The following is a 17,675-nucleotide window of genomic DNA, read 5'->3' as shown; positions in this document are numbered from 1 at the left end:
TAGTTTAATTGTTTTCCCTGCTGATGTGTGTTACTTTGCATTTATTGAATTAAATTTCATTTGCGGTCATGTTACCCATTCATCTAGCTTGTTTATCTGTCTCTGAAGTCCCTCACAATCCTCTCTGGTCTTGAGTAACCTAAAAGACTGTGTGCTGTCTGCATATTTTACGCCTGGGGGAATTTTGTGCTACTGTGCATACATAGTTAATTAGATGCACGTATTTTTATTTTTTTGCACAGAAAAAAAAGCTTTGCCTAAATGTTGCTGCAGTTCTGCCTTTTGAGCACCAGAAGGTGCTGTGGCAATAGAACAAAGCAGCAGCTCCCGGCCAGTGAGGGACTAGAAAGAGCCTGCCTTCTTTGCAGCACCTGTCAGGCCAGGCCAGGAGACAGAGGCTATGGGGAGACAGACAGCATGAGGTGCAGGGTCGGGGCAGCCATTTGGGCTAATTGGGGAGGACAGGCTGGGGCAGGGGCTGAATGGGAGTGGAGGTGCAGGGCCACATGGTGATGGGTGAGGGTGTGCAGGGCTACATAGGTTTGTGGGAGTGGCTGGGTGGGGGCACAGAGACAAATGGGGATGGGGGAGTGGGTGTCTGAGCGGGGGTGGAGGGACACATGTGGACGGGGGTTCAGGGACACCTGAGGATGGGGTAGATGTGCCTGACTGAATGGGAGAGGCTAGGGGTCAGCCAGGGTCTGAATCAATCCCTCCCTGCCCCCCCCCCCAAAAAAAACAAAAAAAACCCTGTTCCTTACTTTTCCCACTCATACCCAACAACCCTCCAAGTTCCCACCCAGGCTCCTTCCCAGCAATTTACTTCCCCCTCCCTCAACTCCTCCATTACCCAACTCTCCCAAGCCTTTGCACTGCTTCTGAGTGGTGCGGGAAATACAGTTCTGTATTGTAATTTAAATGAATTATCACTCAGAGTGCTGTATTAATATACCTAGTAAAGAATCTAACTGTCAAAAAACATTTCCTGAATCTCTTTTTGTTGTCTGTATTGTTACAGACATACTTGCTTTATTTTGCAATAAATGACCAAAAATAATTGAAACTGGTGTGATTGTTATTTTGACAAATAAAATATGCAGACTTTTGCAATATTATGTGCAGAATTTTTAATTTTTTGGTGCAGAATTCCCTCAGAAGTAATATTTTACTATCTCTCTACTCATTCCCTCCTTTCCCGATAGTAGATATTAAACATCACAGAACCTAGTTATGGAACTATAAGACCCCTGCTGTTAGCCTTTTGCAACAATTAAAATGACCTTTTAATTCTAGTCTTTGCTCTCTGTCTTCTAGACAGTTTTTTGTACATGAGAATAATTTGCTTCCCACCTCATGACATTTTAGCTTGTGTAGTAGACTTTTGTCAAAGGTGTTTGGAAGTCTAAGTAAATGGTACACATCAGGTTGTTCGGTCATCTAATCCAGTCCCTTGCACTCAAGGTAGGACTAAGTATTATCTAGACCATCCCTGAGAGGTGTTTGTCCAACCTGTTCCTAAAAGCCTCCAGTGATGGAAATTCCACAACTTCCCTAAGCAATTTATTCCAGTGCTTAACCACCCTGACAGGAAGTTTTTCCTAAGGTCCAACCTAAACCGCCCTTACTGAAATTTAAGCCCATTGCTTGTTGTCCTGTCCTCAGAGGTTAAGGAGAACAATTTACCGCCCTCCTCCTTGTAACAATCTTTGATGTACTTGAAAACTGTCATCATGTCCCCTCCCAGTCTTCTCTTCTCCATACTACACAAACCCATTTTTTCCAATCTTCCCTCATAGGTCGTGTTTTCTAGATCTTTAATCACTTTTTAGAGTAACAGCCGTGTTAGTCTGTATTCGCAAAAAGAAAAGGAGGACTTTTGGCACCTTAGAGACTAACCAATTTATTTGAGCATGAGCTTTCGTGAGCTACAGCTAAAGCTCATGCTCAAATAAATTGGTTAGTCTCTAAGGTGCCACAAGTCCTCCTTTTCTTTTTAATCACTTTTGTTGCTCTTCTCTGGACTTCCTCCAACTGGTCCACATCTTTCTTGAAATGTGGCGCCCAGAACTGGACACAATAATCCAGTTGAGGCCTTATCCGCGTGGAGTCGAGTGGAAGAATTTCCTGTGTTGCCCAATCTATAAAAAGGGGAGTAAGGACACTATAATTGTCCTTTTCCAGTCGTCTGGAATCTCTCCCATCTTCTGTGAGTTTTCAAAGATAATCGCTAATGGCTCAGAGATCTCTTCAGTCAGTTCCTTGAGTATTCTAGGATGTATTTCCTCAGGCCCTGCTGTCCTGAAGACATCTAACTTGTTTACGTACTTTTAAACTGGTTTTCCCCTGTTTAGCCTCAGATACTACCTCATTGTCACTGGCATTCACTATGTTAGATATTTGATCACTACTAACCTTACTGGTGAAAACTGAAACAAAAAAGGCATTTAGCAGTCCTGCCATTTCCACATTTTCTGTTATTGTTTTCCCCCTCCCACACTGAGTTATGGGCCTATTCTGTCCTTGGTCTTCCTCTTGCTTCTAATGTATTTGTAGCATGTTTTCTTGTTACCCTTTATGTCTCTCGCTAGTTTAATTTCGTTTTGTGCCTTGGCCTTTCCAGTTTTGTCCCTACATGCTCCTGTAGTTTTTTTTATTCATTCTTTGTAATTTGACCTAGTTTTCACTTTTTGTAGAACTCTTTTTTTGTGTTTTTGAGTTTCAGATAATTGAATATCACCTGGTTAAGATCCGGTGGTTTCTTGCCACACTTCCTGTCTTTCCTATGCAGTGGGATAGTTTGCGCTTGTGCCCTTAATGTCTCTTTGAAAAACTGCCAACTCTCTCAAACTCTTTTTCCCCTTAGATTTGCTTCCCATGCGATCTTACCTACCAATTTTCTGAGTTTGTTAAAATCTGCCTTCTTGAAATCCATTATCTTTATTCTGCTGTTTTCCCTCCTACCATTCCTTAGAGTCATGAACGCTATCATTTCACTTTCACTCAAATTCTCAACCAGTTCCTCACTATTTGTCAAAATCAAATCTAGGACAGCCTCTCCCCTGTTTGCATTCTCTATCTTCTGAAATAAAAAATGGTCCCCAATTCCAAGAACTTGTTGGATAACGTGTGCCCTACTGTATTATTTTCCCAACAGATAAGTCCCCCATCACCACTAATTCCTTTGCTTTGTATGATTTTGTTAGTTGTTTTAAAATAGTCTCATCCACCTCTTCTTCCTGGTTTGGTAGTGTATAGTTGGCACCCTGAATGACTTATCTCCTAGATAGAAAGAAAAGAAATAATAATGATTGCAGGGGTTGGGGGGAGCACACAGCACCTGGTATAGAGAGGACAATGGGGGATCCTGATATTGTGGGGGTGTTTGTGGAGGACATACAGAGACTGACCTGGGGAAATGGGGGACACCAAACTCCTGGCAGGGGAAGAATGGGGGACCTGGGTACAGGGAAAATTTGGGACTTGGAGGGAAAAGGGAGAATGGGGGGCGCACAGATCCTAACATGGGGGGAATGGTTGCAGTGGTATGGGGGAGACACAGAGCCTCAGCAAGGGGTAAGGAGATTGCAAGAGTCCCTGAAGTAGAGGGGGAATGGAGGAATGCAAGGAGCCTCTGCTCCATGCGGTAAACTCAGCCTACAAGTGCTGTGAAGTGTGCAACCCATTGTGAGCTTGGATCTTAATTCTTCTCATTTACCAACGGTGAAATCCTGGTCACGTTGAAGTCAATGGAAAAACCTCCACTGACTTTGGTGGGGCCAAGACTTCATCCCAGAATCATAGAATCCTAGAATATCAGGGTTGGAAGGGACCTCAGGAGGTCATCTAGTCCCACCCCCTGCTCAAAGCAGGACCAATCCCCAATTAAATCATCCCAGCCAGGCCTTTGTCAAGCCTGACCTTAAAAACTTCTCAGGAAGGAGATTCCACCACCTCCCTAGGTAACGCCCAGGTACGTAGTTAAGCTGTCTCCTTCTGGCTGTAGAGAGTGTGGATGACCCGTGAGCTCATAAGCAATGTTTACCCCAGGGCTTCCCAAATCATTTTTGAATGAAGACTAACTCTTAGCAGTGAGGCTATCTTGTAGGCCACCTCTTCTCACCACCCTCGAGTTACTCAGCTTCACAATAACATGGGCTATTTTTTGCTTCTTTCCCCTGGTATGTGCAAGAGGAGCATTTTCATTCTTTTTCTTTAATATGTCCTGATTGTTAAACTCTTTGGAGCAGGGATCATGTTTTTGTTGTATATTTGTACAGCACCTAGTTCAGTGAAGCCTGGCTGAGACTGCACGTATGGGGGTCCCTAGGCACTCCCACAATACAAATAATACGTTCTACTAATAAGCAAAAATCAAGTCTCTTGGGATGTATCACCTGGATTCTCAGAGAAATCATTATTTTACTACAACTTTTTAATTGATTTACAAGATCACAAGGTATTTATAGTTGTTAAAATAAGTGTTTGCATTTAATTCTACACATGAATCATAGAAACAGATTTTCCCATGGGAATGTTTCTGTAGCTGTTCCCTGTTGTTCCTGAGAGGCACAAATTCTGACGCGCTCATCCCCAGATTCTCATTGCAGGGTTCCAGAGCTCCCCACTTCTCTCAGATGCAGTTCCTGCATTATCAGCTGTACCCAGAGTGTAACTATGCCCCTCTTAGCAACCCTAGTCAGGAGAACACTTGTTTAATCACAAGGCTGGAGGCTTGGGGTGGTCTTAGACAGTCAAGAGAAATTGGAAAGCTCTACTGGTTCCCGGAGTGAGGAAGACATTTACATGGGTGAGTTAGTAACAAGACTAGCCCCACGCCAATCAGGAAAGCATTATATGCCTTCCTATTCACTGTCTTGCATGGTGCTGCTTCTTCAGGCTCTTTCTGCAAAGATCTCAACTCGTTCTAATGACTTTGGAATTAATGAACCTGGAGATTCAGTGGTATTATTTTGAGGGAGTATGTTTGTTTAATGTTACTCTATGATGTGTATAGGTTGACTATGCTGTACATTCAGCTGTCGTTGCCAATCAGAAATAGTTGTGCCATTCAGTGAGGAGCTGCTGTCCTGTTTTGTGATGGGAGAAGTGACTAGCTGCTGTTGTTTCATGAAGTCTCCTGCTTTTGTCTTTCAGAATATGACAAACTGGGCTTTCTTCTGAAGCTGGACTCAAAACTGTGAGTAGAACAATGGGACTGCAACTTTCCTTTTCCTTTTATGTTATGGTTTCCATTGCAGTCAACAAAAATTCTGGGTTACTCGCGTAGTGTGCGGATTGGTTGAGAGGACAGTGCCCTGCCAGATGGGAGAGCTGGAGTTTAGGAGCAGACTGAAGGTTCCTGCTCTCTGGGTGTCACTGCTGCATGCCTAGCCAGGCTGGCAGAGGCTTTGGTTCACTCCCTTGCAATTCTTGGTGGCTAATCAAGAGAATAGTAACATCAGCCTTAAACTATGGCTGTCTTTCTGCCCTAGGAGCCGTAGATTCTGAGCCTTCAAAATGAGGAGAAGTTAATTAAGCCTGTGGAACCATGGAAAATAGTAAGCTCTAATGTAACTCAGAGGTTGGAAACTGATTCCTTCACATCTGGGCCATTCACATATGACCCCAGAATCTTGTTGACAAATTGGAGATGGTGCAAAGAAGGGCCACAAAAATTATTTGGGGGCTGGAAACAATGCCTAAAAGCAAGAAACTTAAGGAACTTAATCCGTTTAGCTTATCAAAAAGAAAATCAAGAGGTGACTTCAGTAAAGTGTATAAATACCCTCACAGGGAGATACCAGGTACTAACTGGCTCTTTAACATAGCAGAGAAAGGCATAACAAGAATTGGTGTCTGGAAGTTAAAGCCAGACAAATTGAAATTAGAAATAAGGCACAAATTTTATCTATGAGGGTGATTAACCATTAGAATAAACAACCAAGTGAAGTGGTGGATTCTCCATCTCTTGAAGTCTTCAAATCAAAACAGGCTGCCTTCTAGGAAGATGCTTTAGCTAAACACAAGTTATTGGCCTCAGTACAGGAGTAATGGGTTGAAATTCTCTGGCCTGGTTTATCCAGAAGGTCTGACTAGGTGATCTAATGGTGCCTTCTGGCCTTAAAATCTGTGAAGCTGAGTTGTGTTTAGTGGCTGCTGTTGGTAGTAGATCAATTTGCCATGCCGTAGATGGGGCAAAAGTTACGAAGGTTGGTAGGTCTGATTGTGACATCAGATGGAATAGCCGTATACCAGTCAAATTTAGGCCAAATTTCCTGACTAATGGTGAACAACAACTCTGTAGTCTGATGTCAGTGACTGTCTAATCATTTCAAAAGAGGGTGTTAGTTGGCCTCCTCCTCCTATCTGTGCTAGGTGAAAAGGCATTGAAACAATCTACTGGTTGGAATGCCTTAAATTTGCATTACCTGTGCAATGGCTCAGGTCCACACAACAGCTGTCCTGGGTGTTTTGTAAGGATTGGTTTTATTGATTGATTGCAACATTTCATTGAAGTCTTAGCTCAGGGCTGGCTGAAACGCTGCAGTCTACCCAGGATCTCCCCATTGTGAATGGGAAGCCCCATAAAAGCCTTTATCTCATCCACTGCAAATATTGTATGGTGCACAGTGAATAAAAAGGTCTCTGTGTAGAAGCCATTCTCTTTCACTGTACATTTGGTATGCAAAGTACCATCATCTCTCTTTTTTCTGGCTTAAAGCGTAGTAACAAAGTAGTGAAAGATACTATGCATGTATCTGAGATAGTAGAAATAATTGTTTATTAGTTAATGTATACATTCCCCAAAAAACTGCATTAAAAGAATGTTAAGGTTGGAGGTCCAACTCCATCCTACACATGGGAAACTAAGGCACAGAGATTAAGGGAAAAATTGTTAACTAGTTATGGGTGCCCAATTTGAGAAGCCTTGGGCCTGATATTTCAAAGTACTTAGCATTTTATAGCACTTTCTATGTTTAGAGCAGAGGTGCCATTTACTTCAGTTACAGCTGTGAGTGTTTGGCACTTCTGCAAACCAGATCCCAGGTGTCTTAAATTGGGTACTCAGAAAATGAAGCTTATAACTTGGTCAAATTTGGGTAAATTTTCTCGGGGATGGTAAAAGGTACATCTGCCAAATTTCAAGTTTCTACAGTAACTCACCACTTAATGTCCTCTCGCTTAATGTTGTTTCACTCTTACGTCCCTGCTCAATTACAGAACATGCTCCATTTAAAGCTGTGCAGTGCTTCACTATAACGTCGTTTGGCTGCCTGCTTTGTCCACAGCTGGCAGCTCCCCTATGCCCCCTCTGACAGCACCTCCCGCCTGCCGGCAGATCCCACGTATCAGTGCCTTCCCCCTGCTCGCCCTGCCTCCTGCTCGCTGCAATCAGCTGACTTGGGGCATTCAGGAGGGAGTGGGGAGGAGCGAGGACTTGGCTCACAGGCTCCCCCTCCCTCCCCTGCCTCCCAAACACCGCAAACCAGCTGATTGCCGCAGGCAGGAGGCAGGGGAGAGAGGGGGTAGGCTGCACGCCGAGTCCTTGCTCCTCCCCGCACCCTCCTGAATGCTGCAAGCCAGCTGATTGCCGCGGGTAGGAGGCAGGGGAGGGAGGGGGGAGGAGCGAGGACGCGGTGTGTGGAGTAAAGGGGGAGGGGTGGAGTGGGTGGGCCGAGGGTTGAGCCCCCCAGCCCCTGGTGCTTGCAGAGTAGGGGAAGTTGCCGCTGCTGTTGCGCAATGTGCTTCTCCTAGCCTACTGCACCTTCAGCCTCCTTGCCTGCCTCCTTGTCCCCAGTGCCTGTGGGCTGTGCCCGTGTGGGGTAAGGCGGGGGCACCTTCCAACTGTTGTACTGGACTGTACGGCAAAAAAGAATTTCCCTGGAATCTAACCCCCCCATTTACATTCATTCTGATGGGGAAATTGGATTCGCTTAACGTCGTTTCACTTAAAGTCGCATTTTTCAGGAACAGAATGACAACGTTCAGTGAGGAATTACTGGACTTCAAAGCATGGAGACGGCAGGGCTCCTCAGTTAAACGTCTAAGATTTTTTTTTAAACATGGACAAAATAATGTATTTTCCCCTCATGTTGTTCTCAGAAATGACTGAAGTGTTTTGATCTAACTTTCCAAAAATATTCACCCTTTGTCTGTCGTGTCTGTTTAGATGGTAAGCTCTTTGGAACAGGGACTGTTTGTTGTTCTGTGCTGTGCCTAGCACAATGAGACCCTGATCTTGGTTGGGGTCTCTGGGTGATAAAATAATAGGGTTACCAGATAGCAACTGTGGAAAAAACGGGACAGGGGGAGGGAGGTAATAGGCGCCTATATAAGAAAAAGTCCCCAAAAATGGGACTGTCCCTTTAAAAACAGGACATCTGGTCACCCTATAAAATAATAATATATTTTCTCTACTGATTTCTTAAATAAAATATTTATATAGCATCATAAATGTCCATGTTTGGTGCCCATCATGTAAGTTAGTAAAACACTCCAGAAAAGCTTGCAGACTGAGGCCTGACATGAAGAAAACAAATACTGTGAAATTAGATTATGGTTCTGGGGCAGGAAGTGCTGCATGGTTAAGATCATGTGGTTGTTTACGGTAGTTACCATTAGTGGATTTGGTATTGTGCTCTCCTTGTATTTTGAATACATGCTATGAACTCAGTGAAAGGTAAAGCTTAAAAGCTAGGCTGTCTGATAAGTTTTCTACAGAACTTAATAATGAAGATAGGGTACTCTGGTGGGGGCAGTTGGTGTTGGTGGACACCTGGGCTCAAGGCCTGATAGATAATGTGATCTGTGTTGAAGACCCTGTTGACAGAAATGGCTTTATTACATGGCTGCGCTGTAGATGTGGTTGGTATTCTGAAGACCCTGTTGACAGAAATGGCTTTATTACATGGCTGCGCTGTAGATGTGGTTGGTATTCTGCCACTCGTGTGTAATTTTATAATATTGCCTTAACTATTGACAGCATGTGAAAACCTTGTGTGACCTGGTGAAACACTTGGGGCAACAGAACTCAGTTTCTCCTGATTCCCCTACTCTTTCAGTTGTTCCATGTCTGTCTTTTGTCATTAGTTGGTGACATTTAAGGTATTTGTGAAGGGCTAACCTCCCTTGTGAAGGTAGCCCTGCAGTAAGGCGTAAATGCCTTGGTTCACAGTTTAAACCAAATTATATACAGGAAGTTATTTAGCTGGTATAAATATAGGGTGGTATTTCACATTTGGCAGTTTAATTTTACCCTTGTTGCTATCTCTGCCTCTTTTACACTGCACATGCCCAGTCCTGGTTATTCAGATTGATTTATAGTGTAGTTGTTATAATTACAGCTATATAACAATTCTTTTGCTTTTGGAATTCTCCTGTGTTTATGGGAGTTGCACGGATACCAGATTTGTTTTTCCCCCTTTGTAGGAATATCTGGAATTGCTTTGAATTCTGTTTTCCTTTAAAATCTTGTTTCTGATGCATACCTCCCTGAAATATTTAGCAAGGCTGGCCTTGCAGGGGGAATCTGACTTGGAAGTGGAATGCAGATCTTTATAATACTGTGCTGTTTGTCTTTTAAAGGGACATCTGGAAAATAGTTCTCTTTGCACAGACTGTTTCAGGCCAAAAACTTCGTCATTAGTGAAGAAAAATCACGCATCCTGCGGAACCCTCCTCTCAGCTGGGAGGAAAGCTTTGCAATATATATGTAAGAGGGAAAGACTCCTGGTTCTCTTCTGGCCTGTATTGGCTAAATATTACATAGACTCATTATTCTGTGGAAGTGCTTTTCATTTTTTTTAAAGGTTGGGTTTGTTAATGACCTGCAAGTGGCAGGAGAGAGGGGGGCGAGTGGCAAGGTGGACAAATTTGCAAACAACACACGGGTTCTGAATACCTTCGTGGATGCTCAGGGAAAGAGGTCTGTTAAATTACTCAGTGAGTTGTTTACTTTTATTTATTTACATTTGTACCTATCATATATGCAGTTGCAGACATTATAATCTCAAACCAAAAAATATGCATAGTGCATGAAACAAATTGGACTCCTAGAAGACCTTCCGATGCATCTGATGAAGTGAGCTGTAGCTCACGAAAGCTTACGCTCAAATAAATTGGTTAGTCTCTAAGGTGCCACAAGTACTCCTTTTCTTTTTGCGAATACAGACTAACACGGCTGCTACTCTGAAACCTTCCGATTCTAAGAATACTTTGATTTGTCTAGCTTCAACTTCCGGCCATTGGATCATGTTGTTAGACCTTTCTCTGCTAGATTGAGGAGCCCGTTATCAAATATTTGTGCCCCATGAAGGCACTTACAGACTGCAATCAAGTCACCCCTTAACGTTTTCTTTAAGCTAAATAGATTGAGCTCTTTGAGTCTATCACAATAAGGCATATTTCTAATCCTTTAATCATTCTCATGGCTCTTCTCTGAACCCTCTCCAATTTATCAACATCCTTCTTGAATTGTGGACACTGGAACTGGACACACTATTCTAGCAGTGATTGCAACAGTGCCAAATACAGAGGTAAAATACTCTCTACTCCTACTCGAGATTCCCCTGTTTATGCATGGCAGGATCGCATTAGCTCTTCTGGCCACAGCATCACATTGGGAGCTCCTGTTCAGCTGATTGTCCACCAGGACCCTCAGATCTTTTTCAGAGTCCCAGCTTCCCAGGGTAGAGTCCCCATTGTGTAAGTATGGCCTATGTGCTTTGTTCCTAGATGTATACATTTGCATGGAACCATATTCAAACTCATATTGTTTGCTTGTCCCAGCTTACCAAGCAATCCAGATCGCTCTGTGTTGGTGACCTGTGATCTTCATTATTTATTACTCCCCTAATTTTTGTGTCATCTGCAAGATTTTCAGTTTTGGAACAAGTTGATAAACTAAACAGTAATAAATCATCGGGACCAGATGGTATTCACCCAAGAGTTGTGAAGGAACTCATATATGAAATTGCAGCATTACTAACGGTTGTATGTAACATGTTGCTTAAATCAGGCGTTGTACCAGATGACTGGAGTGTAGCTAACGTAATGCCAATTTTTTATTAGGTTTCAGAAGTGATCCTGGCAATTGTAGAAGCCTAACTACAGTACCAGGCAAACTGGTTAAAACTATAGTAAAGAACAGAATCATCAGACAGCTAGATGAATACAGTATGTTGGGGAAGAGTCAACATGTTTTTTGTAAAGGGAAATCGTATGGAGCAATCACCATTCTATTGGAATTCTTTGAGGGTATCAGCAAGTGTGTGGACAAAGGTGATGCAGTGGATATAGTGTACTTGGACTTTCAGAAAGTCTTTGGCAAGGTCCCTCACCAAAGGCTCTAAAGCAAACTATGCAGTCATGGGATAAGAGGGAAGGTCCTGTCATGGACCAGTAATTAGTTAAAACATAAGAAACAAAGGGTAGGAATAAATGGTCAGTTTTCACAATGGAGAGAGGTAAATAGCGGGTCTCCCAAGAATCTGTACTAGGACCTGCTGTTCATCATATTCATATATAATCTGGAAAGAGGGTGAATTGTGAGGTGGCAAAATTTGCAGTCTCTAAAAAGTTACTCAAGAAAGTTAAGTCCAAAGCAGACTGCAAAGAGTTACAAAGGGACCTGGCAAAACTGGGTGATGGGTCAACAAAATGGCAGATGCATTTCAATGTTGATAAATGCAAAGTAATGCACATTGGAAAACATAATTCCATTTAGACATACAAAATGAGGAGGGGTCTAAATTAGCTGTTACCACTCAAGAAGGAGATCATGGAATAACTGTGGACAGTTCTCTGAAAACATCCACTCAATATGCAGCGATAGTGGAAAAAGCTAAGAGTGTTAGGAACCATTAGGAAAAGGATAGATGACAAGACAGAAAATATGATGACGCCACTATATCAATCCATGGTTCGCCCCCACCTGGAATACTGCGTGCGGTTCTGGTCACCCACCCCATCTCAAAAAACATATAATTGGAAAAGCTATAGAGAGAGGCAACAAAAACGATCAGGGGTATGGAACCGCTTCTATGAGGAGAGGTTAAAAAGACTGGAACTGTTCAATTTAGAAAAACGATGATTAAGGGGGGATATGATAGAGGTCTATAAAATCATGAATGTGGTGGAGAAAGTGAATAGAGAAGTGTTATGTACTCCGTCACATAAAACAAGGACTAGGGGTCACCTGATTAAATTAATAGATGGCAGGTTTAAAACCAGCATAAGTAAGTACTTTTTCATACAATTTACAGTCAACCTGTGGAACTCATTGCCAGGGGATGTTCTGAAGGCCAAAAGTATAACTGGGTTAAAAAAAGAATTAGGTAAATCGTGGAGGATAGGTTCATCAATCACTGTTAGCCAAGATGGTCAGGGATGCAACTGCATGCACAGGGCGTCCCTGTACCTCTAAATGTGAGAAGCTGGGGCTGGATGAGTTGAAATTGTGCTTTCTATTTGTTTATTCTGAAGTACCTGGCATAGGATAGGCCATGGTCAAAAGACAGGCTACTGGGCCAAATGGACTGGATGTGGAAAAATTGGACTATATACTTGTATATAGTTTGGGCTTACATTAGCCTTTTGGGTGCTTATTTAAATAAAATGAGGGATGTTCTTTAAATCTTCTGGGCTCAGTGGCTTGACACTCTGTGGTACTGAGTAGTTGGCTTAGTTGTCTCACAATTTTATTTTATAGTGAAGATGTGGGAGAAGTTACAGAGATGTTTGAGTATTCAGTGTAATCACAAACCTGATCTCATAAGAAATAAAATGTGAAGAAATTGAGGTCTTTGTCAAAAATAAACGGAGAGCCAAAAAAACGAACTTTCACCCTCCAAATTCAAATGAAACTTGATCCAGACTGTGAGAGAGCCATAAAAATGGAGGGAGCCTGTGCTAGGAATACAGACAGATTGGATTTCTGCTGTTTGTTTAAATTTCTTCCCTTCAGAACTTTAATAACAGAGCTGAAGCAAACCCCTTTCTCTTCACTTTGTTTCTGGGGTGTGAGGTAGATTTGAAAGTGTATGTGTGTGTGTCTTTACGTGGTGCTTTGCCATCAAAAACTAGGTGGTAAACTTGTGGAATTCTAGACTTCCCTGGTACTTGTTGCTGAGAGATTTGTCCTTCCCTATCTCTACATTGATTTTTATCTTTTTCACCATAGACTCATAGAAATTAGACATATCAATTTTTTTCCAGTCTGCCAGGATAGGAATATTCTCTGTTGTGTATTTCTCATTATTTCCACAAGCCAATTTTTAACTGTCCAAGGTAATGGAGCTTCCATCGTTCCCCTTGGGAAACTATTCTACGGCATAATGCATCTCTTTGTTTGCATCACACAGAGAGGATATACACACTTGTTCTGAGGTCCAGAAGGAGGTGGGAGGCAGACCAGTTGAGAGTCTCTGGGTAAAGATAAAAGGGTTAAAAATAGGGCTGATGCCATGGTGAGGGTCTACATAGACCACCAAATCAGGAAGAGGAGGTGGATGAGGCATTTCTAGAACAAATAACAGAAATGGCCAAAACACAGGACCTGGTAGTAATGGAGGACTTTAACTATCTAGACATCTGTTGGGAAGGGAATACGGCAAAATACAAAATCTCCAATAAGTTATTGGAATGTACGGGGACAACCTTTTTTTCCCCAGAAAATGGGGGATATAACCAGGGGCACAGCCATTTTAGATGTGATTCTGACCAACAGCAGGGGATTGGTAGTGAATCTGAAGGTGAAAAGAAGTTTGGGTGACAGTGATCACGAAATGATAGATTTCAGGATCCTAACGGAAAGAAGGAGTGAGTGCAGCAGAATCAGGATAATGGACTTAAAAAAATCAAATGCTAACTAACTCAGAGAATTGGTCGGCAAGATCCTATGGGAAGAAAATCTAAGAGAAAAAGGAGTTCAGAAGAGCTGGCAGCTCCTCAAGGAAACAATATTAAAGGCAGTACTGCAACCTATCTGGATGCAAAGGAAAGATAAGAAGAATAGTAAGAGGTCAATATAGCACCACTAGGAGCTCTTTAATGACCTGAAAGTGAAAAAGAAATCCTACAAAAAATGGAAACATGGTCATATTGATGGGAAAAGAACAAAGCACAAGTATGTAGGGACAAAGTCAGAAAAGCTAAGGCAGAAAATGAGTTACATCTGGCAAGGGACAAAAGGCAACGAGAAGAGGTTCTTTAAATACATTAGGAGAAAGACGAAGGAAAGTATAGGTCCTCTACTTAGCAAGGAAGGAGAGCTAATAATTGGTGACATCAAGAAATCTGAGGTGCTTAATGCGTATTTTCCTTCAGTCTTCACTTAAAATATTAATGATGACCAGATACTCAACACAATTAATATTGACAATTGGGGGAAGGAATGCAAGCCGAAGTAGGGAAAGAACAGGTTAAAGAATATTTAGATAACTTAGATGTATTTAAGTCAGCAGGGCCTGATGAAATTCATTGCAGGGTATTTAAGGAACTAGCAGAAGCAATCTCGGAGCCATTAGCAATTATTTTTTAGAGCTTCTGGAGGAGAAAGGAGGTCTCAGATTAGAGAAAAGCAAACATAGTACCTATCTTTAAAAAGGGGAACAAGCAGGATCTGGGGAATTATAGACCAGTCAGCCTAACTTCAGTACCTGGACAATTCTGGAGCAAATTATTAAACAATCAGTTTGCAAGCACCTGGAAGATAATAGGGTTATAAGAAATAGTTGGCATGGATTTGTCAAAGACAAATCATGCCAAACCAAACTAATTTCCTTCTTTGATAGGATTCCTGATGTAGTGGATGGGGGAAGCAGTAGATGCAATATACCTTGATTTTAGTAAGCCTTTTGATACTTCCACCTGACGTTCTCATAAATAAACTAGGGAAATGTGGTCTAGATGAATTTATTATAAGGTGGGTGCACAACTGATTGACAGACCATACTCAAAGAGTAGTTATCAACTGGCAAACTGTGAGGGTATATCTAGTGGGGTTCTGCTGGGGTCAGTCCTGGGTCTGGCACTAGTCAATATTTTCATTAATGACTTGGGTAATGGAGTAGATAGTACGCTTATGACATTTGCAGATCATACCAGGTTGGGAGGGGTTGCTAGCACTTCGGAGAACAGGTTTAAAAGCCTCATATGCACCCAGATGAGCAAAAGCTTGATTTATTAGATGTAAGGAGAGCATTGGTCTTCTAGTTGGACCACATCAGACTATTTTGATCCTTAGTGTAGTTATTTGTGAGGATTGTGGACAGGGCAAAGGGCAAACTGGTTTCCACTTAGAGGATTTCCTCTTGCATTTGGTTGTGCTGCCAGTTAGCTAATATCACCCCCCCCCCCCAAGAGCGTTGGCTCATTTGAATAGAGTACAAGTGGCTTCAGCAGTTTTCATAGAATCCTAGAATCTCAGGGCGGGAAGGGACCTCAGGAGGTATCTCGTCCCACCCCCGGCTCAGAGCAGGACCAATTTTTGCTGGGACAAGTTCTATTAAAGACATTTGTAAGGCAGCAGCCCGACCATAGTTTCACACTTTCACTCCTCATTTTGCCATTTCTCATCAGTTCAGGAATGATGCCAGTTTTGGATGGATTGTTTTTCAGTTGCTGTTTAGGTAGACTCCGAGCCCATCTCCACGTTAATCTGCTTGTGAGTCACCTGCAGTGGAATGGATTTATAGTCACCTGAAGAAGAAAAATCAGTTACCTACCATTGTGTAACTGTTGTTCTTTGTGATATGTTGCATATGTCCGTTCCACGACGCACCCTCCTTCCCTTCTCTACTAGAGTCTACCCGGTAAGAAGGGACTGAGGGAGGTTGGGGATGGCTCCACCCTCTTATACTAGCATGCAATGGCAGATGACAATAGAGGGCATTCTAGCCACCCTGATGGGTACTGCTGTGGGAAAAAGTTCTCCGACGACTGTACGCATGTACAATGGAACAGACATGTGCAGCATATTCAAAGAACAACCGTTACAGAAAGGAGGTAACCATTTTATGTGAATGATCATTGGGAACTATTTAAGAACAATTTATTAGATGCCCCAAAAACACAATTGCACATTCAAGAGAGAAGACTACACTGGTTAAAAAACATGGTTGGCTTAGAGAGGGTAAGTGAAAACATCAATAAAAACATATAACAAAGGGGAGGTTGACAACAATGAATATAAATTAGAAGCTAGGAATTGTAGAAAATTTAAAGGGGAAACAAAAGGACTCAAGAAGAAATCTGTGGTTAGCAGAATTAAAGACAATAAGAAGTATTTTAAGTACGTCACCAAGAAAAGGAATTCTAACAGTGGTATTAGAACACTACTAGATGGAAGTGCATCAGTTGTCAATAATAATGCAGAAAGGTAAAAAGTGTTCAATAACTATTTCTATTCTGTTTTTGGGGGAAAAAGCGAGATGATGTAGTCGGATCATCTGATGACGCATAAGTACTTTCTATTCCAGTATTAACTCAGGAGGATGTTAAACAGCAGCTACTGAAGACAGACCTTTTTAAATCAGTCCATCTGGATAACTTGTATCCAAGATTTTTGGGGCAAAAACGGCTAGGGAGCTTTCTGGACCATAAATATTGATTTTTTTAATATGGCCTGGCCACTTAAAACTTAGGTTGAGATAGCTACAGTGTTCAGGGGTGTGAAAAATCTGTACCCTGGAGTGCTGTAGCTATGCTAACCTAACTCCTTGGTGTAGACAAAGTTGGGAACAAATAATGTGGGCCCATGTTACGGGATGGGGGGCTCTATCCTGGGAAACAGTGACTTGGGGCCATGGTCGATCATCAGCTGAGCATGAGCTACCATGCAACACAGTGGCTAAAAGGCGAATGTGACCCTCGGCTGTTTCAGCAGGAGTATCGAGTGTGAGTAGGAAGGTTACGTTACCTCTGTATTTGGCACTGGTGCAACTGATATGGGAATACTGTGTCCAGTTCTGTTCTCAAAAATTTAAGAAGAAAGTTGAATAATTAGATCGGGTTCATGGAAGAGCCATGAAAATGATCAATGGACTGGAAAACATACCTTATCTGAGACTCAAGTGCTCAATCTGATTAGTTTATCAAAGCGAAGATAACAATTGAAAGGATGGGCTAAGAAGAAGAATAAGATCTTGCGATTATCTTAATTTAGGCATGAGTACTGCTTCATGGGTCAGTAATAACTTTTTGGATCCTTTACACATTTTCTTGGTTCACGTTTTATGGGTATCATGGTAGAGGTTACCCTTAAGTAATTTAAATGATCAGACTCTAGTGTTTTGTTTATCTGAGATCTAAATGTGATATGTTATGTAACTTTAAGTAAGACTTTGCACCTTTCTGTGCCTCAGTTTCCCCATCTGTAACATGAGAATGAGAATACCTTCTTCCCAGGGTTATTGAGGCATATTTCACTATGTGTAAAATACTTTGACATCCTGCATTGAAAACTCTTCTATGAGGCATCTAGTCATAGACTAAGAAGATGATAATTCCTCTTTATATTTCTCTTGTGGTCACACCTGGAATATTCTGTACTATTAGGTACCTCATTAGCAGAAATACATTGGAAAATTGGAGGGAGTGCAATGTGGCAAGTTACTTCCTTCTCTTCCTCTGCCTCAGAAGGTGGAGGCCTGGAGTAAATCAATCCTACTCTCTTG

General features: G+C 42.1%; 1 protein-coding gene across 4 annotated transcripts in view; it reads left to right on the top strand.

The window, feature by feature from the left end:
* Positions 1-17,675, top strand: part of ST3GAL3 (ST3 beta-galactoside alpha-2,3-sialyltransferase 3) — a 369,376-nt gene that overhangs the window by 108,941 nt on the left and 242,760 nt on the right. For all 4 annotated transcript variants that reach the window (XM_084637380.1, XM_084637379.1, XM_084637378.1 and 1 more), the window contains one exon: positions 5,155-5,197. In XM_084637380.1, the coding sequence (XP_084493506.1) occupies positions 5,155-5,197 (43 nt within the window). The remainder of the gene's footprint in view (positions 1-5,154; positions 5,198-17,675) is intronic.

This window comes from Lepidochelys olivacea, assembly GCF_965140295.1.
Source record: "Lepidochelys olivacea isolate rLepOli2 genome assembly, chromosome: 8".
Taxonomy (NCBI): domain Eukaryota; kingdom Metazoa; phylum Chordata; order Testudines; family Cheloniidae; genus Lepidochelys; species Lepidochelys olivacea.
The sequence above is the reverse complement of the archived record's forward strand: the minus strand, read 5'-3'. Positions and strand labels throughout refer to the sequence as shown.